Source organism: Chiroxiphia lanceolata, chromosome 5, assembly GCF_009829145.1.
Source record: "Chiroxiphia lanceolata isolate bChiLan1 chromosome 5, bChiLan1.pri, whole genome shotgun sequence".
Classification (NCBI taxonomy): domain Eukaryota; kingdom Metazoa; phylum Chordata; class Aves; order Passeriformes; family Pipridae; genus Chiroxiphia; species Chiroxiphia lanceolata.
In genome coordinates this window covers 57,631-78,815 of record NC_045641.1, presented here as the reverse complement: position 1 = coordinate 78,815, position 21,185 = coordinate 57,631, and the positions used below count along the sequence as shown (strand labels likewise).

Genomic DNA, 21,185 nt, shown 5'->3' with positions numbered 1-21,185 from the left:
GTGTCCTCAAGTATGAGGGTGTCCCCAGGTATGAGGGTGTCCCCAGATAAGGATGTCTCTGTGCACAGGTGTTCCCAAGGAAGGGTGCAGGGGATACAGTCCCTATGTCTGGGGTCCCCTTGTGTGAGGTCCTGGGGTGTGGGGTCCCCGCCTGACTGTCCCTGTGTCCCACAGGTGACTATGAAGTGTCCATCAAGTTCAACGAGGAGCACATCCCCGACAGCCCCTTTGTCGTCCCCGTCGCCTCCCACTCTGACGACGCCCGGCGCCTCACTGTCACCAGCCTGCAGGTACTGAGGACACCCACTGTGTCACCCTGGGCTTCTAGACACTCCCTGGGTCCCCAGGTCACCCCTGGGCCACTCTGTGCCCCTGTGGCACCCTTGGGACTTCCACTCCTTTGGGACTCCTGTGGCACCCTTGGGACCCTATGGGGCCACCTCTCTCTCCCCCACGTCACCCTTGGAACCCTCCCTGCTGTCGCCCCCGGCCACCTGGCACCCCTGTGTCACCCCTGGGCCCCATGGTGTCCCCTCTGCCCTGGTGCCCCCCTGTCCTGCCTGTGTCTCTGATGCCACCGTGGTGTCCCCGCAGGAGACGGTGGCCGTGAACCAGCCGGCGTCGTTCGCGGTGCAGCTGAACGGGGCGCGCGGCGTCATCGACGCCAAAGTGCACACGCCCGCGGGGGTGGTGGAGGAGTGTTACGTGTCCGAGCTGGACAGCGGTGAGGGGACACTGTGGGGACACTGCGGGGACACTGGGCTTGGGGAGGGGGGGGATGGACACAGGGCACAGGACACGGGGACATGGGATGTGGGTACGTGGGGCTTGGGGACATGAGGTATATGGGACAGAGGGACATGGGGACACAGGACACACCAGTCTGTCCCCCCAGACTGGTACATGCTGGAGTTCTTGCTGTGTGAGAATGGGGTGTGGGCACAGGGAGACACAGGGACATAGGACATAGGGATATGGCACATGGGGACGCTGCTGTGACACGATGTTCCCCCAGACCAGTACACACTGGGGTTCCTGCTGTGCGAAAACTGGGTGTGGGGACACAGGGTGTGGGGATACAGAACGTGGGGACTCGAGGACACGGTGCCATGTCTGTGTCCCCCAGACCGGTACGCGCTGGGGTTCCTGCCACGTGAGAACGGGGTGCACTCCATCGACCTGCGCTTCAATGGGCGCCACGTGCCCGGCAGCCCCTTCAACATCCGCGTGGGCGAGCAGAGCCAGGCCGGGGACCCCGGGCTCGTCACTGCCTTCGGGCCCGGCCTCGAGGGCGGCCGCACAGGTGACACCGCTGTGGGGACAGGGACATGGCCGTGGGAGGGGGTTGGGGATGGGGACATGGCCGTGGGAGGGGGTTGGGGATGGGGACATGGCCATGGAGTGGTGATGGGGACGAGCCATGGTCAACACCATGGCCGTGATGGAGATGTGGCCATGTTGGTGGCAGTGGAAATGTGGCCACAGGAATTGCCCTGATGGGGACGTGGCCATGGGTGGTGGCCACAATGGGGTGACGGTGTCCCCCCCATGGTGCCATCCTCGTGTCCCCTGTGTCCCAGGGGTGCCCTCGGAGTTCCTGGTGCAGACGGCCAATGCAGGGGCAGGGGCACTGGCCGTCACCATCGACGGCCCCTCCAAGGTGGAGCTGGACTGCACTGAGGTCCCCGAGGGCCACCGCGTCACCTACACCCCGATGGCCCCTGGCAACTACCTCATCTCCATCAAATACGGGGGCCCCCACCACATCGTGGGCAGCCCCTTCAAGGCCAAAGTCACCGGTATGGCCAGGGGGGACATGGGGATGGGGGGATGGATGAAGGGGATCTGGGGGGGAATTTAGGGGTCCCCAGTGTGGAGTGACAAGGGTCAATGATGGGCATGATGGGGGTGGCAGGGAGGTGGCAGGAGGACCCCCAGAGTGACATGAACAAGGGTGTTCCCAGGGTGGTGTGACAGGCAGTCCAGCAGGACATGATGGGGGGTCCCCAGGGCGGTGGTGTAGGGGGTCCTTGGGTTGGGTGACATGGTGAAAGAGCCCCAGGGTGACGTGATGGGTTGTCCCTGGAAGGTGTTGCTGTGACCCCCCAGCACGGTGTGGCGGGGGGGTGTCCCCATGGCGGGGGCTGACAGTGTCCCCCTCTGCTCCCCAGGCCCACGGCTGTCAGGGGGGCACAGCCTGCACGAGACCTCGACGGTGCTGGTGGAGCCGGTGGCACGGGGGGGCTCGCGGGGTCCCCCCGCCTTTGGGGGGGTCACCAAGGCCCCATCGGACGCAGGGCAGGTGGTGGCCCGAGGGCCAGGGCTGGCGACCGCCCGCCTGGGCCACAAGAACCACTTCACAGTGGACTGCAGCAAGGCCGGTGAGGGGGCAGGGGGGCTGGGGGGGAGATGGGGGTCAGCAGGGGGGTCCAGGGGCTCCTAGGGGGGTCCTAGGAGGGGATGGGGTGGGTCAGCAGGGGGTTGTGGTAGGGGAACTTGGATGCAGTGTTGGGGTTTGGGGTGCAGTGGGGGGCTCTTGGGTCTCAAGCTCAGGATGACCCCCCTGTGCCCCCCCAGGCACAAACATGCTGCTGGTGGGGGGGAATTGGGGTGCAGTGGCAGGGTCTGGGATGCAGTGGGGGCTGTGGGATGCAGAGGGAGGTGTGGGGTGCAGGGGGCGTGGGATGCAGTGGGAGGTATGGGATGCAGTGGGGCTGTGGGATGCAGTGGGGGGTCTGGGATGCAGGGGGGGGTCTGGGATGCAGTGGGAGGTATGGGATGCAGTGGGAGGTATGGGATGCAGTGGGAGGTGTGGGATGTAGGGGGGGGGTGGGATGCAGTGGGAGGTGTGGGATGCAGTGGGAGGTATGGGATGCAGTGAGGGCTGTGGGATGCAGTGGGGGCTGTGGGATGCAGTGGGAGGTGTGGGATACAGTGGGAGGTGTGGGATGCAGTGAGAGGTATGGGATGCAGTGAGAGGTGTGGGGTGTGGTGGTGGGGTCTCAGGTCAGGATGTCACCCCCTGTTTTCCCCCCAGGCACAAACATGCTGCTGGTGGGGGTGCACGGCCCCAAGGCCCCGTGCGAGGAGGTGCACGTGAAGCACGAGGGGAACCGGGTGTACACGGTGACCTACAGCGTGCGCGAGCGGGGCGAGTACGTGCTGCTGCTGCGCTGGGGCGACCGCGACGTGCCGGGGAGCCCCTTCCGCGTCACCGCCGCCTGAGACCCCCCACGGCCCCCGAGCCGCCGGGGGGCCCGGGCCTGTCAATAAAGCACTGGGAGAGGAAGAGCGGTCTGAGTGATGGATGGCGGGGCCATGACATGGGGGGGACGGGATGGGGTGGGCCGGAGCAGGACACTGAGGTGCGGGGGGAAGTTTGGGGGGGTCTGGGACAGGATGACCGGGTCCCGAGGGGGTCCCGGCGCAGGGCCCTGGCAGGACGGCGGGTCCGGGGGGTCCCGAGGGGTCCTGGGGGGTCCCGGTGGGTCCGGGCCGGGCGTCGGGGGCGCCCCGCGGTGGCCGTGCTGTCCGGCAGGGGGCGCTGTGCCCGCGGGGTCCCAGCGTCCTCTCAAGGGCACGGCGCACTGCGCGTGCGCGCGGCCTTGGCCGCGAGGGGCGGGGCCAGCGCGGGCGGGGCGGGGCCGGCGGGGCCGGGGGGCGTTACCGGGGGCGTTACCGGAGGGGCAGGGCCGGAGCGGCAGGGGCGGAGCTCACCGGCGGAGGGGGCGGAGCTCACCGGCGGAGGGGGCGGAGCGTCGAGTTCCCGGGGCGGCTGTGGGCGGGGCGAGCTGGGGGGCGTGTCCAGCACGGCGGGGGCGGGACCCGGAAGCGGCGGCGGCGGCTCCCGGCGGGTTCCGGTCGCTCCCGGTCGGTCCAGATCCCGATCTCGGTCCCGGCGGCGGCTACCGGAGGGTCCCGATCCCGGCGGGTCCCGGCGGCGGCTCCCGGAGGGTCCCGACCCCGGCGGGCCCCGGTCCCGGCGCGGCCCGGGCATGGCGGGCCGCGGGAAGCTTATCGCCGTGATGGGCGATGAGGACACGGTGACCGGGTTCCTGCTGGGCGGCATCGGCGAGCTGGACAAGCACCGGCGGCCCAACTTCCTGGTGGTGGAGAAGGAGACGAGCCTGGCCGAGATCGAGGAGACCTTTCGGTGGGGGGCACGAGGGCGGCCCGGGGCGCTCTGGGGGTTCTGAGTGGGCTCAGGAGGGGCTGGGGGGTCCGAGGGGGCCCTGCGGTGGTCCCTGGAGGGGGTCTCAGTGGTCCCTGAGGGGGGTCTGGGCGGGTTTTGGAGTCTGGGGGATCCCAGAAGTTCTGGGGGGTCTGGGGCAGTTGGAGAGGGGACCCAGGGGCAGTTGGAGAGGGGTCCCAGGAGTCTCGAGTGAGGGTTTGGGGGTCTCAGGAGGGTATGGGAGGAATTTGGGGTCTGGAAGGTCTTAGGAGCCCCTGGGGGTTGTCAGAGGGATATCAGGAGTGTCGAGGGGGGTCCCAGGGGTGCTTAGGAGGGATCAGGGGGTCCAAGGAATCCCAGGAATCCCCTGTCCCTCCACCGCGCTGGGGTCCCCATCCGTGGGTGAGGTTCTCTGTGCCCCCCTGACCCTCGGTTTCCGTGTTCCAGGGGTTTCCTGGCGCGGGAGGACGTGGGGATGATCCTGATCTCGCAGGCGCTGGCGGAGCAGATCCGGCCGGCGGTCGCAGCCCACGCCCGGGCGCTGCCCGCGGTGCTCGAGATCCCCTCCAAGGACCACCCGTACGACCCGGCCCGGGACTCGGTGCTGCGCCGCGCCCGCGGGCTCTTTGCTCCTGACGAGCTGCGATAGAGCCCCCGGGACCCCCCAGCCCCCCCGTACCTCCAAATCCCCCCCGCCCCCCCTAACCCCCCTCGGTACCTCCAGCCTCCCCGGGACCCCCAAAACCCTCCCTGGTACCTCAAATGCCACAGGACCCCTCCAGAACATCCCCTGGACCGCCAAACCACAAACAGTACCCCTGGTACCCCCCCAAACCCCCTCAGCCCCCCCAGACTGCCCCTCCGTGCTGCGCTTGTGGCCTCCTCATGCCTGACCACCTGTGATGGGCACCCCCAGGACCCATTCAGCACCCCCACACAGCCCCTGGCACCTCCCCAGCCCCACCCCGGCCTCTTCACTCCCGATGAGCTGCAACAGACCCCACCTGGTGCCCCAAAACAGCCCCCTGCATCCCACGGGGTCTCCACGACAGGGAAACCCACCTGGGGGTTCCCGGGGGCCTGCGCCCCATGTCTGGTGGTCCTCACCCCACGGGGTCCCCAGCCCACCCCAGGGTGCTGCTTGGGGGCTCCTTGGGGGTGACAGGGGGTCCCTGTGGGTGCTGTCAGGTCCCTGAGGGTGTCCCACGGGTCTGAGGGTGACAGAGGGACCCCAGTGTGTCCCTGAGGGGGCCGGGGGGCCCCGCGGGTGCCCTGTGACGGTGTCTCAGCCGTGTCCCGTGATGGGGAAGTGCCACCACCGGATCCTGCCGGATCCCGCCCGCGGGCAGGGAGGGACAGCGGGGAGGGGGGGCCAGGGACACCCCAAGGACACCGGGAGTTGTCACCGTGACCTTGTCACCATCCCTGCAGCCCTTCCTCAGCCCCCTGTGCCCTGGCAGAACCCCGGGGGGGGGTGTCTGGTATTTATTGCCACCTCAGTGCCCAAGTGACGTTTGTATCCCCCCTTGTGTGTCTTCCCCGTGTCCCCAACATGTACTGACACCATTTGTCATCTCTTCTGCTCTGTGGGGCACTGGGGGACATGGAGGGTACACACAGGGGGACAGGGACCAGGGGGGGACACACTGTGAGGCATGGGGGGGGGACAGGAACGGGGTGGGGGGTGCACGAGGATGTGGTACAGGGGCATGCTCTGGAGCACAGGTGGGACAGTGACATGCTGTGGGGCACGGGGGGTGACAGGGACACAGTAGGGACACACTATGGGGCACAGGGACACACTATGGGGCACGGGGGGACAGGAGCGGGAGGGGCATGGGTAACTGGCACAGGGACAGGGATGGAGGGGGGACATGCTGTGGGCCACGGGGAAGGAACAGGGACACCACATCCGGGGGTCCCAGACCCGTGGGCACAGGGGCACCCTGACTCCCCCCATGACCCCAACCCCGGGGGAACAGCAGGGACAAACCCCTGTGCCCCATGGAGACCCCCGGCACCCCACTTTCCTGCCCACTCCCACAGCCTGTGCCCCTGGGGATGGGAGTGGGACCTGGGGCGAACCCCCAGGCCTGGGGGCTGACCCAGATCACAGGGAGGCCTGAGGGGGGCAGTGCTGGGGGTCACACAGCTGGGTGGGCACAGACACAGGTGTCACACACGCACAGGTGTCACACACACACACACAGGTGTCACACACACACACACACAGGTGTCACACACACACGGGTGTCACACACGCACACACACACACACATGAGTGTCACACACACACAGGTGTCACACACACACACACACACGGGTGTCACACACAGGCAGGTGTCACACACACACACACACACACACGGGTGTCACACACAGGCAGGTGTCTCACACACACACACACACACACACACACACACACACACACACACACACACACACGGGTGTCACACACAAGTGTCACACCCACAGGTATCACACACAGGTGACTGGAAGCAGCAATGAGATAAGGAAAGGAACAGTAACAACAATGCCGATAACAGTGTACAAGACAGGAAGCAATTCACAGGTCCTCGTTCTGGGCAAACTGGTCCCACCCAGCCACACCCTGTGCCAGCTGTTGGAGACAGAGACAAGACCCCCCTGGGTGGTACAGAATGACCCCGGGGCCCTGGTACAGAATGACCCCGGGGCCCTGGCTGTGCCCCTCCTGCCTGCTGCAAAACTTAACCCCTTCCAGCACACCCGGCCAGCACGGGCTTAGGAAGGGCAGGTCCTGCCTGACCAACCTGATCTTCTGGGGCCAGGTGACCCACCCAGTGGGTGAGGGGAAGGCTGTGGATGTGTCTGCCTGGACTTCAGCAAAGCCTTGGACACCATCTCCCATGGCACACTCCTGGAAAAGCTGCAGCCACGGCTTGGACAGGGGCACCCTGTGCTGGGTTAAGGGCCCAGGGAGGGGGGAATGGTGCTGCATCCAGTTGGCATCCGGGCATTAGTGGTGTCCCCCAGGGATCAGCGTTGGGCCCAGCCCTGTTTAATTTCTTTATTGGTGATCTGGATGAGGATATGGAGTCCACCATTAGCAAATTGGTGGACAACACCAAGCTGGGGGGAGTGTGGATCTGCTGGAGGGCAGGAGGGCTCTGCAGAGGCATCTGGACAGGCTGGATCCATGGGCCAAGACCAATGGGCTGAAGGTCAACAAGAACAAGTGCTGGGTCCTGCACTTTGGCCACAACAACCCCCAGCAGCTCCAGGCTGGGGCAGAGGGGCTGGGAAGTGGCCCGGCAGAGAAGGACCGGGGGTGCTGGACATGAGGAATAATTTCTGCACAGAAAGGATGGTTAGATATTGGAATGGGCTGCCCAGGGAGGTGGTGGAGTGACTGTCACAGGTAGGAGTGGGGCTTTAGACAAAGTTTGTTGGAGAAGCCCTCCTCCTGAGTTGAAGAAAGGACCCCCTGGCTTTTTAAACTCCAGAGAGGAGCCTGGGGGTGGCTGGATCCCATCTTAGCCCCAGACTTTGTCAGCAATGTAAGTACAGCTTTGTCCCACAGGATTAAAGGTGGCAAACTGGGTATATTTATATAAAAGGAATTATTTATTATGACAGACAACAGATTAATAACAATTATTTACTACACAATATAAAAACTAAAACTACTGGTAGTGTGTAGTATAGTGCACTGTGTCAAGGCAATTATATTAAAGCTAGCAAAAAGAAACAGTCATTAGAGGTCAGTGTAACTCACCATACCAGTGCTTGTGGGCAGATCTCTTTCTCTTAACCTCGAGGAGAATCCTTGAAGGGTTGTCCCCACTACAAGGGAGAAGACTCCACACACACTCCAAGAAGAGTATGTTAGAAGAATCTGATCACATGAAAGTGGACTGGCCTTTTATAGTATAAAGTGATTGACTGTCAGTCCCATGTCTCCAGGTCAGTTTAGCAGCTTATCTGTCAGATCTTTGCCTCACTACCAGGATGTTGATTCGGGGTGATGAGCCAGACTGGTACCTGGAATGCAGGTACCTCTTGCCTTGTGGTATAAAAGCACCCACTGCATATGTGAACATTATTGTCAACCATGTTGAGATTCATAAAGCTCCTAAGTTTTACTATTTTATCTTAACTCATGTAAGTTTAAAAGAGTGTTAGCTATATTATCATCACACATTACACTTTTACATACAAAATTCTTAGAAAAATCAGTTAGAGTTGGCACTATTAAACTGAGTATAATATAGAACTAGCTATTGATTCTGTTATTTCAATTTTATGTACTTCTGGAATGGTCAATATCCTCATTTGTTGGAATAGATAGATTGGTATGACACAATGACTACTAATAAAAAAGACATTCTGATTAATAGTAATATTACAGCAACATTAAATTCAGAAAGTCTGCTGTGCTTGGGGACCATCCAAACAAGTCATCCCACTAGAGATGTTCTCCACCCCTTTTCACTTGCTCTAGGATACAGTGTATTTTTTCCACATCATGATGGACAGTGATTAATGTTTTTCAACTGTCCTTTTGCAATTGTTGTACCAGTTTGTGTAGATCAGAGAGTTCCAGCAGCTCTTTAACCAGGGTGGTGTCCATTCCAACAGGTGCTGATGCCTGACAACACCAGCTGTAGGGAGACCCTTGTAGGCAGATACAGACTGGCCCATGAGCTGTGTTCTGAGTCCATGCTGAGGCAGCCTCCAGGCTCTTGAAGGATATTGCTCTCCACTGCAGGGTGCCAGCTGTTACCATCAGGGTGATGACCAATACAGCCACCACTCTCTCAGATAAAACAATTTATACCTTGGCAGCTGTGTGGGTCGGGTTCATTTCCTCAGTTCAGAATGTGGGAAATATCCATCTCGAGCTGATTCTGTGTTGGTGCCCATCAGAATCAGGAGCCAACCCAGGCCAATGGTCCTCGAGTGTCCATCAGAGTCACAGGTACAACCCCAGCTTGGGGCAGTTTGACCACAACTGGTTGGCCCACCTTTGGGTCACCCTGAAAGGCTTCAATTTTATCATTTGGAGCTGATTCAAGAGACAGAGGGCTCAAGAAAGCTCGTGAAACAGGATGACCCATTGGTCCATATCAGTTATTTATCTAATATATATATATATATTTATATATTTATCTGGTAATCTTTTATCCCATTCAGATTCATGTGGCCTAAGGGAGCCTTTCAGCAAACCATTTCCAGCTCCACAATCCCGTTTGCTTGGGGATAATAAGGTGTGTGGAAAACTTGTTTGATACCTTCCCTTGTGGCCCAGTCTTGTACCATCACACTGCTGACTTGTGATCCATTGTCACTTTGTACAGTCTGGGACAGGGAGACTGGAAAACCAGCTCCTGAGTCCCAAAATAGCAGCTTTGACATCAGCCCGTCTGCTTTAAGCGGCAGTGACAGCCCAGAGACCACTCCCACGCCTGTCAGTGTGTCCTTACAGCCGCTGGATGTCCCCAGAGGCCCAATATAATCAACTCGCCAAGTGGACCGCACTGTTTTGTTGCTTTTGATATGTAAAGGCGGTGCCTGGTCTGGGTGATTTTGTCCAAGTCTTAACTGGCCCTGGGGACATTGTGTGAGAATGTCTTTACAAATCACTCTGCTCGATGGCCACCCTCTACTTCGTGCTGCAAAAACTAAAGCTTCCTGTCCAGTTTGCCCTAATTTACAGTGTAGCTGCTTGTCCAATCGGTACCAGTGCTGAGCATCTTCCAACAGATCAATTCTTATCGTTTTAATTTTTGTCATCTGATCCCCCTGGTTGTTCCAATAAGGCTGTAAGGCTTGATCCTTGGCACGAGCTTTTACCCATCTCTGTGGACTGGTGGGCATTGAGCCTGTAACAACAACCACTTCCAACCTTCCTTCTTCCAAACCTCTTTTCCATTCACTTGCCAACCTAAAGCTTCCCACTGGCACAACCACTGTGTGGCACCGGCCCAGGCTGCACAGGAATCGGCACACATTGTCCTTGCCTTCTCTTTTACTGCCAGCAGTACAGCTTTCAACTCTCCCACCCGTGCACTTCCCATTCCTTCTTCTACTGCTTCCCTTCCTGTCTGAACATTAAAAGCAGCTGCTCTGTGCTTCCATTTACCATCAATGTGTTTGTGAGGCGTCAGCAGACCAGACACCTTTAACTTCAGAGTCTGATGTAAGTGCAGGAGCATCAAGTACAGGACTCTTTGTGTGGCAGGTGCAGAGCCAGTGTCTCTGGGGGCACAGCTGCTGTAATTTGGAAGGTGTTGTCAGCCCTGCAGTTATATCCATTTGATCTGTGACTCATGAGGCACAGGCACACCGTTTGTGTACTGCTGGTCTCTGTGCAATCCCACCTGGTGGAGCACCACCCTTCCTAATGCTGGCTGACAGGTTGAAGGGTCCTTGGACTTGCAAGGCTGATGCTGGTTAATTTTTTCTATTTGTTTAAGAGCTGGGGTCAGAGATAATAATCCCCTTTCCCAGTATCTTTTTTCAGTATATTTTAATGCTATGGAACTGAACCCTAAGGACCATTTGTGTCCATGAGGGCCTTTCTGGAACATATTACAGCAAGTCCTCTCTTTGGCAAAACCCAATTCAACTATTATAGGATAACTGGGGTGAACTGGCCCAAGTGACTGATATGTTTTTAGCTCTTCTGTCAGTGTTTGCAAAGCCTGTTTGTTACTATCAAGCCACTTCCAGGTCTGCTTTTTGCCTCTTTAATGCATACGAGGGTTATAGAAAACCCAGGAACACCATTTCTCCAATATCCTAAGGTACCCAAGATCTCTTGAAGTTCCTTTCTAGTAGTAGGACTGCCTATGGTATCCAATTTTGTAATGGTTTCATGCAGGATTACAGCCTGACCTGCAATCCACCAGGTTCCCAGGAATGTCACCTCTTCAGAGGGATTTTGGCATTTGGCAGAGGGCACTTCTGTCACCTCCTCATTTAATTTATTCTATATATCTTGTGCTGTTGTTCTTACTGCACTTTCCTCTTCACCTCCTATCAACACACCATCATTTTAGTGATAGATTTGCACTCCTTTCAGGATTTCTATTTGTTGAAGGAGTTCAGCTGAAGCTGTGTTCCCTCCCAAGGAAATGCAATTTCGTGTTTATCTCCCTCCCAAAGTGGCCCCATGAAGAACATGCCCTTTACATCCAGAACTGCCATCCCTGCATGTTCAGCTGCTGGCAGGGTGGCCGTGAGACTGGCAGTGCTTGGGACACTGCAGTGGGTGGTCCCGTGTTGGCATCAGCCCCTGACAATCAGTTGTCAAACACAACTCCCACCCAGTTTCCTCACTGGCTAAACAGGAGAGTTTTATGAGGAGTGTATCCTAAATATAATACCCCTTTGTTCTAAATTTTTAATTACTTTATTTATCCCTTGTTTGGCTGCAGGATGAATAGGGCACTGTTTGATATTAGGCACAGCCAAAGCAGGTAAAATTGGAGCCATTTTTAATAGATTAATTTTTCTATTTTTTCCAGAAAATTTACTATATGGAGTTTTTTTGTGGACCCGAATGACAAACATTCCCGTTGGTCAATTGCCAAACTTTTCCTTTAAGGATATCATGTCCTAAAATGATCTGTGATTGCAAATGTGTGTGAGGACATCCATTTTCCCCCAGGTAACCATAAACAGACCCTGGCAGTATAACATTTATCCGTTGAATCCTGTTAAACACACCCTTGAGCTCCTGTATAAATCAGAAAATTCAAAGGTTGTTTCTAGGTCCTACTGGTAAATAGATAAGGGGCCTGACCACTGATAAGTCATAATGTGCCTGGTGAGAAGGCCCAGGGGTCGCCCAGTGCTTAGTGGGTTTTTCCCTTTCGTGTTTCCAAAGGGCTGGGGGGAGTTATTCCTGTGGAGGCTTTTTGTTCTTCTCATTTCCCCTGACTGTCCTGGGTTTGTCCATATTTTTCCTGTAGATTTGCCAGTTGCAGGGGAGTCCCAGGGAGGGGTTCTGACCATGTTCCTCCTCTGACCTCCTTGGGGTCCTTTGGGCACTTTGGTCTTAATTATGGGTCTTATTTTTAAGTCTGGAACCTCTTCCTCTCTAGGAAGGTGTCACTCAGGTGTCACTTAATTTTCATATTTTTCTAACATCCAGAGGACTGGGGGGGGGTTTACTAATGTCAGGGTGTAATAATGTCAGGATTAGATGGGATATTGGGAAGAAAATTTTTAAAATACATAGAACATGATCTGACCAGTGGAAAAATATTCTGTATTTAGGTATTTAACATTCCATTTCCTAAATCTACAAAGAAACCCAAAAAGCTCTTCTTTCTTCTGCAAGAAAAATGCCAGACTGTAAAGGCTCATAGGTCCTAGATTTAACACTGACTAAAATTCAAAGTGGTTAAAACAAAACTACAAATAGGAGGTGTATCTCCCCAAAGATTCTGAATAACTCTGCCATGTGAAAAGGGGAAATTTCCCCCAAACCCTCAGTGTTTGATTGGTCTGTTGGTGCCCCAGGAAAGCCAAGACCCTTGTGCCCAACCAGTCAGTCACTGTCCCGTTATGGGGACCCTTCACCGAGCAGTTCACTAGGCCTGGTAGTAAATTATGAGATACTAAACCTGAGATTAGTTAGGGGTGGTTTGACTGACTTGTTTAGGGTCACATGCCAAACACAGAAACCCCCTCTTGGGTCTCCACACCTTCACCCACTTCTGGTGGCTGCCAGCACCCATGAAGGACTCACATGAATGTTTGACAGAATAACTCTCTTTATTAATAAATTGTAAGGCTTGAAAATTGCTGGTGACAGTATCTAACTGCAAAAATGTAATCAAAGCAATGCACAGACAAGCTCTAATCCCTAAGAAAAGCTGCCCTGAGCTACTGATTCAGCAGGCACAGGGTACAGTTCTTACCCAATGGGCCCACATGGCACAGGGACGGGTTCAGCCCTGACTGATCCCAAAGTTACAACGGAGTCTTCCCCCACTTCTTCTTAACTCCCTCCAATAATTTTTATTTCTGCTTAGGTGGAGCCTGAGTGACTTTAGTCATCCATCTCACTCAGTGAGGGGTGGTCATACCTTGGGGATGGGCATCTCTGTCCAGTACCTGAGATAACCTTGAGATGGGACACGAGAGGGGTTTGACCGTGGCTGCCGATTGCACAGCAGGACTTTATCTTCCTTTATCTCCCTTGGCTTCCAGCTGCTGTGCAGCTGATCAGCTACAAGGTACCACCGAGTTCCCTCCTCTGCAAGGTTCTGACAGAGCCACAGGGTCTCCACTCTGCTCCACCCTCCATTTAGTCCCCGTTGGATTGTGCTGTGTGGGGGAGGTCAGGAATACTGACTGTTCCATCCAGAGAGTTAGCAACTGTATTTCCCCCTATAATTTAGTACCATTATCTTTTAACCCTCAGGCATCTTCGTACAAACTACTTCAACAAATTGCAGAGCAGAAAAATGAAACTTTCATTTATTGAGGTATTGGAATAAAGTCAGATGCCTTTCTGGAATGGATGTAAATAAACATATGTAAAAGGAGAATGTAATGCACTAGCAGTGCACTACTGTTTTACAGCAAGGCTCACAGCATTTAAAATATTCACTCAGGGTGGGAAGAAGGGCATGACAGGCTGAGAGAGTTGGGGCTGCTCAGCCTGGAGAAGACTCCATGGAGAACTTAGAGCCCCTTCCAGCACCTAAGGGGGGCTTAGAAGGCTGGAGAGGACCTTTGGACAAGAGCATGTAGTGACAGGACAAGGGGGAAATGGCCTTAAGCAGGAGGAGGGCAAGTTTAGATCAGATGTTAGGAAGGAATTCCTGGCTGGGAGAGTGGGAAGGCCCTGGCACAGGTGCTCAGAGGAACTGTGGCTGCCCCTGGATCCCTGGAAGTGTCCTAGGCCAGGCTGGACAGGGCTTGGAGCAACCTGGGCTAGTGGAAGGTGTCCCTGCCCGTGGAAGGTGTCCCTGCCCATGGCAGGCAGTGGCACTGGGTGGTTGTTAAAGTCCCTTCCCACCCAAACCATTCCCTGGCTCTGTGACTCGGTGTCCCTCCCTGCCATGCCCAGCACACGGAACCGGCCCCTCTGTGACATCAGCCCCGGGCTGGGGGCACTGTGGGTGCTGTGGGCACAACGCTGGTGGCTGTGCCAGAGGTGACCCCCGCTCCTGGCACTGCCACGTGCGCTGGCACCGATGGCTTGGCTGTGGCTCCTGGTCCTGCTGGCCCTGGCCGGGCCCGTGGCTGGCACCTGGGATACTTGCGAGTCAGTGGCCCTGGGATGTGGGAGGGAGGTCGGGAACACTCGGGGGGTTCCCAGCAGAACGGGGGCACAGACGTGCCCTTGGGGGTCCCTGGCCCTGCTGCCCCTCAGCGCAGTGTGGGGGGACAACAGGGGACCTGAGCAGCCCCTGGGCAGGGCAGTGATGGCTTTGTGCTTCCAGAGGGACCTGCGGGCTCCGGCCCATGGCTTCCGACCACAACTCCCTGATTCCCGACTATGGTCCTGTGGCTTTGGCTGACGGCACGTCCCGTGTCATGGGTGGCACCGGTGTCCAGCCGGGGGCCTGGCCTGGCATCGTCAGCATTCAGGCCACCTGGAAGAATGGCACGTGGCACATGTGCTCGGGTGTCCTCCTCAGCTTCCAGTGGGTCCTCACGGTCGCCCACTGCTTCATCAGGGCCGGGTAAGGAGGGGCAGGGACAGGGATGTCCCCACAGCTCGGGCAGGTGCCCAGGTCACAGCACCACGTGCTGCTCCCGTCCGGCTCTTTCCTCTCTGCTTCCCTCTCTCCCTTGGGAAGCAGAAGGCTGGGAAGCTGCCACAGCCCATGGCTCTGCTCCCTCTCACCCCTCTCTCCACCTCCTCCCCAGGGACGTCTACCGGTGGGACGTGGTGATCGGGGCCACGGATCTGACTCAGCCGGGCCCCGAGGCCGAGGTGAGGCACATCCAGAGGATCCTGGTGCACCAGCACTACGTGGCTGCCACGGCAAGGAATGACATTGCCCTGCTGGAGCTGGACCAGCCCGTGGAGTGCAGTGACTACATCCAGCTGGGCTGTGTGCCCGACACCTCGGTGAGGGTCTCGGAGCTGAAATCCTGCTACATCGCGGGATGGAGTTTCGCCACACCAGGAGGTGAGGCCCTACAAGGACATGTGCCCTGAGGGTGCGATGGGCACCCTGGGAACATGGGCTGAGCACCTGGGGACATGGGCTGGGTACAGCCACGGTCCAGCTGTGGCTGCAGGACATCAGCAGGGACAGGTCTCGGAGCAGCCTGGGCTGGGGGAAGGGGTCCCTGCCCAGAGCAGGGGGTGGCACTGGATGAGCTTTAAGGAACCTTCTGCCCAAACCATTCTGTGACTCCCTGAAGACTGTGGAGAGATGGGCCTGGCCCCTTCCCCAGAGCCAACAGCAGGGACACAGCGGGACAGTGTCGCTCCAGGGGCAAAGCCAGTTCTGGGGAAGGGGTTCATCACAAGGCAGGGGAGGGGATGGGCACTGAGCTGCTGGAGGTTCATTCCCGTCTGTTCCTACAACTCCTGGACCAGATGTGGTGCTGCAGGAGGCCAAGGTTCACCTCATGGACACAGAGCTCTGCAACAGCAGCCGGTGGTACGGGGGGGCCGTGCACCCCGAAAACCTGTGTGCTGGGTACCCACAGGGCGGCATCGACACCTGCCAGGTGGGAGCGTGGCACCAGTCCCTCAGCCCCCGGCACCACAGGGACCCCCTGACCCCAAACATGGCACGGGCTGGGCCTGGCCCGGCGCCCTCCCAGCCCCGGGTCCCCATCGCTGCCAGGGCTGCCCTGTCCCATGTCCCCTGTCCCAACTCTGCTCTGTCCCATGTCCCCTATCCCAGGGCTGCCCTGTCCCATGTCCCCTGTCCCAACTCTGCCCTGTCCCATGTCCCCTATCCCAGGGCTGCCCTGTCCCATGTCCCCTCTCCCAGGGGCTGGGAGAGAGGAGCCAGCCCTGCTGCTGCAGCAGCCCCCCACAAACCCTGAGCCCTCTCTCCTGTCACAGGGGGACAGTGGGGGTCCCCTCATCTGCAAGGACAACAGAGCCGACTACTTCTGGCTGGTGGGGCTGAGCAGCTGGGGAAGAGGCTGTGACAAAGCCAGGCACCCCGGGATCTACACCTCCACTCAGCACTTCTACAGCTGGATCCTGCTCCAGACGGGCCTGAGCCCAGCAGAAAGAGCCGGTCCAGAACCAGAACCAGATGTCACCTCGACCCCTGAGCAGGATCTGAGGCCAGTGACAGAGCCAGACACCAGCCTGACCCCTGAGCAGCATCTGAGGCCAGCGCCAGAGCCACACATCAGCTGGATCCCCAAGCACAGCCAGAGACCAGCACCCACCTCCTCGGCCTCATTAATGCCCACGGCATTCCCACTCCTCATCCTGGTGCAATTCCTGAACCTGCTGCAGGACTTCCTGCGCTTCCTGAAGGACAAAAAGGCTTAAGCAGCGGGATGAGCGGGATCCAGGGCTACAGTGGGCCATGGCCATTTCCTGTTGGGCCAAAGGTAGCCTTGGGGCCAGAGGCTGCTCTGTCCTGCCCGCGCTGCTCCGCTGCACCCACACCGATGCTGACGTGACCGAGGTGTCAAAATAAAGTTTCTGTGCTCCTCATTAACTGTGTTTTCAGCCCTGCTCAGTGCACCCATGGGCTGGGAAAGTCCCTGCTCTGTCTGTCAGTCTGCTGGGCTGTTCACATTCGGTCTTCGGCTTGAGTGAGTGTGAGGGCCAAGCCAAGGGAGATCCTGCCCAGAAGGGCTCTCACAAGAAGGGAGAGGCCCAGCTGCCCATCATCACAGCTCCAGGGCATGAGAAACATCACTGTTCTCTGTGCAGGCCCCAGAAATGCAATGCCAAGGGAAACCGGACTCAGAGTCCAGTGGCAAAGGAAAACCAGGCTCAGGGTCCAGGTTTAGGCAGATGGGGTTTCCTCTTCAGGACAGCTCTTCTCTTTATCTGACAAATCCTCGTTCGTCTTCTGCAGGTCAAAGCTCTGGAAAAGAGCAGGACAAGGATTTGCTGAGAAATGACAGAGACTGCAACAGCTTCATCTGCTGTGGCTCTTTCAGACTCGGCCTAGTGCAGCAAGGGCTCCTCTGAGGGTCCTGGCCTCACCCTCCCAGCCCAGCCCAGCACACACCCCCCGGGGTCACCGGCACAGGGTAAAGCTTCCCGTGCTGCACAGTTCCACCCTCTGCCACGGGAAAAAGGGCAGAGCTGTTCCTTCCTCAGGACACGGGGAAAAACAGAGCCTTCCCTACCTCCAACTCCTGCAGGAAAGAGGGAGCAGGGACAGAGCCTTCCCTACCTCCAGCTCCTGCAGGACCTGGTCCATGAAGTCTCCCGAGTGCTGTTTGTAAGCCACGGCCAGTCTGATGGCGTCGTTAAAGACCTGGGGGAAAGAACAAGGCCCATCACTCCCAGGATGGGGCACATGGGCACTGGGTTTCTGTAGAAGATGGAGACTGTTCCCAAATCCCAAGGGAACCTCTGCAAACTCGGAAGCCACCGGCCCCTCAGGGAGCTGAACTGATGGACCAGCCTGTCTGCTGCTGCCCGTGCCCACAGCAGCCCCCGTGTCCCTGGGCTGCTGCGGGGCCCCACGGACACCGAGCCCAGCAGTCACCCAGCCCATCTCACCTTCACCACGTTGGTGCCGTCGGCAGCAGACACGAAGTAAAAGGGCAAACTGAACTTCCGGGCAAAGTTGAAGCTTTTCTGGGTCACCTTCATATCCGCTGGGGCAGACAAAGGAGACAGGGTCAGACAGACAGGGCAGGAGATCCCGAGGGTGGGCATCCCCTGGGTGCCACACCAGGCACTGCCACAGGACCCAGAGAGCCACAGCCCCAGCATTCTTGAAGGACTGGCTGGCATTCCCAACGGGAGGGAACCTTCCAGCCACCTGCAGAGCCAGGTGAACAGTTCTGCCAGCAGGTACATTGAGGCACTTCAGCACAGAGGAGCCTGTGCAGGTTGAAGGAGGAGCACCAAGGCCATCCCTGAGTGATCTGGGGAAGCCATAAAACAGCTTTTTCTCCTTTTCCTGCCATTTTTGACCAGGTGCTGCTCCAATCACCTTTGGGTTCTTTCTGGATGGAATGGGTAGCGTGGTAAGGAAGGAATTGAAAGGACATCACTTGGATAAACCTCAAATAGATCAAATCTGCATTTTTAACTGCTGGTGACATAGTAAAAACACCTGTGAGACAGCAGGTGAGATCAGCAGAGGACCCAGCCCAGGGGACTCAGGAAATCCTCTGGACCCAGAAGATGTAAGAGTGAATCCCACCACAACCCTGGGAGGCTGGGTGCAGAAGGTGCACTCACCATCAATCTTGTTGGCCACCACAATGCAGGGAATCTCCGGGCGGAATTCCCTCAGCTCCCTGTACCAGCTGTTTAGGTTCTTGTAGGTGACCTTCCGCTGCACATCAAACACCTTCCAAAAGAGAACCACCTATGCCGGGGCCAGTCCAGGACAGCTGTGACTGACCCTGCACAGCTCCGAGCAGCCTGGGGCATCTCTGAGCAACACAGGGACAGAATCCAGAATGTTCCCAGGAGGACATGACAAAGGAAACTGGGTGTTGTTAGAAGGGATGAAAGAGAAAGGGAGAGTATACACAAGCCCTAGCATATGCAGCCAGCAGGAAACAGCCCCTCGATGTCCTTTACACTGTGACTGTGTCCTGTGACAAGTTCCTGCCACCAACACAGGGAGCCAGCACTGGGAACAGTCAGTGCCCAGCAGGGTAAGATGTGGCATCCTCTGTTCTCAGTTCATCTCTGTTTAGTTTCTCTGACAACTAAAGCACCAGTGAAGGCGACTCATGCTCCCAGGTGGTGAGGTACAGTGGAAAGTGGGAGTAATAGGACAAACCAGGAGACATGAGCAGGTGAGGAGCCATGAAACTGGGAACAGGGACAAATGTGAGGACATTGAGAGGACAGCAGAGCCAGGAGCTGGAGGACAGTGCTGCCAGGAGAGACAGACCAGAGCTAAGCAAGTCCAGCTACAGGGGCTTTATCTGGTGAGAGAAGAAAGAACAATCTAGGAAAATTTTTTGAACCACTGGAAGAGACAAGGAATAAATGGCAGCATAACCATAAAAGCAACACAAAGGCCAAGTGTCACCAGGACCGTTCCGATCCCAAATCCCACCAGCTCCCGGCCCAGACTCCCTCACCATGATGCAGGCGTGGGCTTGGTGGTAGTAGGAGGCGTGCATGCTCTGGAACCGCTCCTGGCCCGCTGTGTCCCAGAAGTCTGTAACACAGAAACAGTTCAGAACGACACAGCTCACTCTGTTTTCCTCACAACTTACACCCCGGAGGCAGAGCCCAGCCCACCTGCTCCGGGTCACAAACTGGGTTTCACCTCACCAATCCAAAACACTCGAGGGTTATAAGATCGTGCCCAATTGGGAACTTTCCTTAGCTGGGCTCAGCTGAGGGCTGTGCTGGCACTGGCCACGAGCAAAGGAGAAGACACCAGTGACATGAGTTATATGGGACAGCAGGATGAAACCAGGCAGAAGTGCAAAGAACAGCAGCCCTCTGTCACTAGGGATGACAATGGGAAACCAACTAAACCTCCAAATGCTGCTGGAAACTGCTGCTTTCTGACCCAGTGATGGTCAGCCAGGGCCCTGCCAAAGGCAATGCTCCATCTCCTCTTGCAGATATCCAGCTCTGCCTCCCAGGGGCAGGACTTGCTCTGAAGTGCTGGAGGTAAGTCAGCCTGAGGCAGACAGGCCCCAGTCCATGAAGCTCTGTGTACACCTGGATCCTGCAATGCCTTCTGCTGTTGGTACCAGGTTTGTAGGCTCACATCTGGGTCTAGTTTGCTGTATAAATCTGCACAGCTTCAGCTAAGTACCCCAATGTGGTCACACCTCTGTCAGCTGGACCCAAGCGTGCTGCTGCACCCAAATCCAAGTAGGCTGTAAGCCACTTTTCTTAGGGATTCTTCTGCTCTAATATTGGTGTCTGACTGGACACTGGGCCGGACCTGCAGGATGGTGACTTCTTAAAATGCCCAAATACAGACAGGTCCCTGTCAGACCACATTTGCATTCACTGTCCCTGTCACAACAAAGATGTTGAACAGTGTTGGCCCCAACCCCGACAGACCCCTGAGGGACCCCCCTCATCCTGGTCTCCACATGGACAATGAGCCATGACCACGACTCTGCATGCAGCCATCCAGTCCGTTCCTCATCCCCCGAGTGTCCATCCATCCACCCACCCACCTATCCCCCTGTCTCTCCAGCTCAGAGCCCCGGATATCGTGGGGACAGTGCCCAAACTTTGCCAAGCCCAGGGGGATGATGGCAGTCGCTCTGTCCCATCCATCAACGCTGCAGTCCCGTCACAGAAGGCCACCGGATTCATCAGGATATTGTAGTCTATCTAAAAACCTAACCAAGATCCAGAGCGAGGAGATCTCCCCCCTCCCAGCTGTTCCCTCCGCCACGTCCCCGGGCGCCCCCCGGGCTGTCCCCACTCACCCACGCGGACCTCCTGCCCGCCCACGCGGGCGCGGTGCTGGTACAGCGTCAGCGCGAACGTGGAGAGCTGCTGGGGGCGGCTGCGGCGCGTTAAGGAGCCGATGGAGAGGCGCCGACCCCGCTCCGCCGCGACCACCGGCGTCGCTCCCCCGTGCCCCCCGCTCCGCCGGCCCCGCTCCCCCGCTCCCAAGGATACAAGCCGTCGAGCAGGAACCGCTCCAGCAGCCTGCGGAGAGAGCGCGCGCCGCCGTGAGCCCGCGGGCCCCGCCGCTGACCCCGCGCGCCCCCCGCGCCCCCACGCACTTGGACTTGCCCACGGCGCTGTCGCCCAGGCAGATGATCTTCACCGTCTCCTCAGCGCCGGCCGCGGCCTCGTCCCGCGCCTCGTCCCGGGCTTCCTCCCGCTCCCGCTCCCGCTCCCGTTCCCGCAGCCGCGGCCCCTCCGCCGCCGCCGCCATGGCCGCGCCTG

General features: G+C 57.8%; 4 protein-coding genes across 6 annotated transcripts in view; 3 read left to right on the top strand and 1 right to left on the bottom strand.

Moving 5' to 3' along the window:
• The window catches only part of FLNC (filamin C), a 29,151-nt gene extending 25,865 nt beyond the window's left edge, over positions 1 to 3,286 (top strand). The window contains exons 42-47 of the mRNA XM_032688077.1: positions 175 to 290; positions 595 to 724; positions 1,127 to 1,303; positions 1,581 to 1,799; positions 2,172 to 2,381; positions 3,038 to 3,286. Of these exons, the coding sequence (XP_032543968.1) occupies positions 175 to 290; positions 595 to 724; positions 1,127 to 1,303; positions 1,581 to 1,799; positions 2,172 to 2,381; positions 3,038 to 3,225 (1,040 nt within the window). The 3' untranslated portion in view covers positions 3,226 to 3,286. The remainder of the gene's footprint in view (positions 1 to 174; positions 291 to 594; positions 725 to 1,126; positions 1,304 to 1,580; positions 1,800 to 2,171; positions 2,382 to 3,037) is intronic.
• Positions 3,287 to 3,799: 513 nt separating this feature from the next.
• On the top strand, positions 3,800 to 5,742 carry ATP6V1F (ATPase H+ transporting V1 subunit F). The gene is made up of 2 exons (XM_032688128.1): positions 3,800 to 4,153; positions 4,619 to 5,742. Exons 1-2 carry the CDS (start codon positions 3,996 to 3,998, stop codon positions 4,818 to 4,820), a joined length of 360 nt encoding a protein of 119 aa, XP_032544019.1. The 5' UTR covers positions 3,800 to 3,995; the 3' UTR covers positions 4,821 to 5,742.
• Positions 5,743 to 14,266: 8,524 nt separating this feature from the next.
• Positions 14,267 to 16,821, top strand: LOC116786940 (acrosin-like). Its single transcript, XM_032688110.1, has 5 exons — positions 14,267 to 14,438; positions 14,617 to 14,859; positions 15,047 to 15,312; positions 15,729 to 15,862; positions 16,206 to 16,821. The coding sequence occupies exons 1-5, from the start codon at positions 14,368 to 14,370 to the stop codon at positions 16,647 to 16,649; spliced, it is 1,158 nt and encodes a 385-aa protein (XP_032544001.1). The 5' UTR covers positions 14,267 to 14,367; the 3' UTR covers positions 16,650 to 16,821.
• Positions 16,572 to 21,174, bottom strand: LOC116786948 (rab-like protein 2A). 3 transcript variants are annotated; one of them, XM_032688120.1, is made up of 8 exons: positions 21,020 to 21,174; positions 20,913 to 20,942; positions 20,717 to 20,796; positions 19,394 to 19,473; positions 18,534 to 18,645; positions 17,844 to 17,941; positions 17,512 to 17,595; positions 16,572 to 17,196 (listed from the first exon to the last, which is right to left on the bottom strand). In XM_032688120.1, exons 1-8 carry the CDS (start codon positions 21,172 to 21,174, stop codon positions 17,116 to 17,118), a joined length of 720 nt encoding a protein of 239 aa, XP_032544011.1. In that variant the 3' UTR covers positions 16,572 to 17,115. The 3 variants fall into 3 exon arrangements, with proteins under 3 accessions (XP_032544011.1, XP_032544013.1, XP_032544012.1); XM_032688122.1 differs by lacking the exons at positions 20,717 to 20,796; positions 20,913 to 20,942 and having other exon boundaries at positions 21,020 to 21,104; XM_032688121.1 differs by lacking the exons at positions 20,717 to 20,796; positions 20,913 to 20,942; positions 21,020 to 21,174 and adding an exon at positions 20,459 to 20,675.
• Between the last annotated feature and the right edge of the window lie 11 nt (positions 21,175 to 21,185).

Excerpts from the sequence above, each read along its gene's own strand:
- LOC116786948 (XM_032688120.1), bottom strand. The coding sequence starts at position 21,174 with ATGGCGGCGGCGGCGGAGGGGCCGCGGCTGCGGGAACGGGAGCGGGAG. Across the intron at positions 20,797-20,912 it reads CGGTTCCTGCTCGACGGCTT|CCGCCCCCAGCAGCTCTCCA; the intron begins GTATCCTTGGGA and ends AACGCGCCGCAG. Across the intron at positions 17,596-17,843 it reads ACGGCACCAACGTGGTGAAG|GTCTTTAACGACGCCATCAG; the intron begins GTGAGATGGGCT and ends TCTTTCCCCCAG.
- ATP6V1F (XM_032688128.1), top strand. The coding sequence starts at position 3,996 with ATGGCGGGCCGCGGGAAGCTTATCGCCGTGATGGGCGATGAGGACACG. Across the intron at positions 4,154-4,618 it reads GAGATCGAGGAGACCTTTCG|GGGTTTCCTGGCGCGGGAGG; the intron begins GTGGGGGGCACG and ends TCCGTGTTCCAG.
- LOC116786940 (XM_032688110.1), top strand. The coding sequence starts at position 14,368 with ATGGCTTGGCTGTGGCTCCTGGTCCTGCTGGCCCTGGCCGGGCCCGTG. Across the intron at positions 15,313-15,728 it reads GAGTTTCGCCACACCAGGAG|ATGTGGTGCTGCAGGAGGCC; the intron begins GTGAGGCCCTAC and ends CTCCTGGACCAG. Across the intron at positions 15,863-16,205 it reads GCGGCATCGACACCTGCCAG|GGGGACAGTGGGGGTCCCCT; the intron begins GTGGGAGCGTGG and ends CTCCTGTCACAG.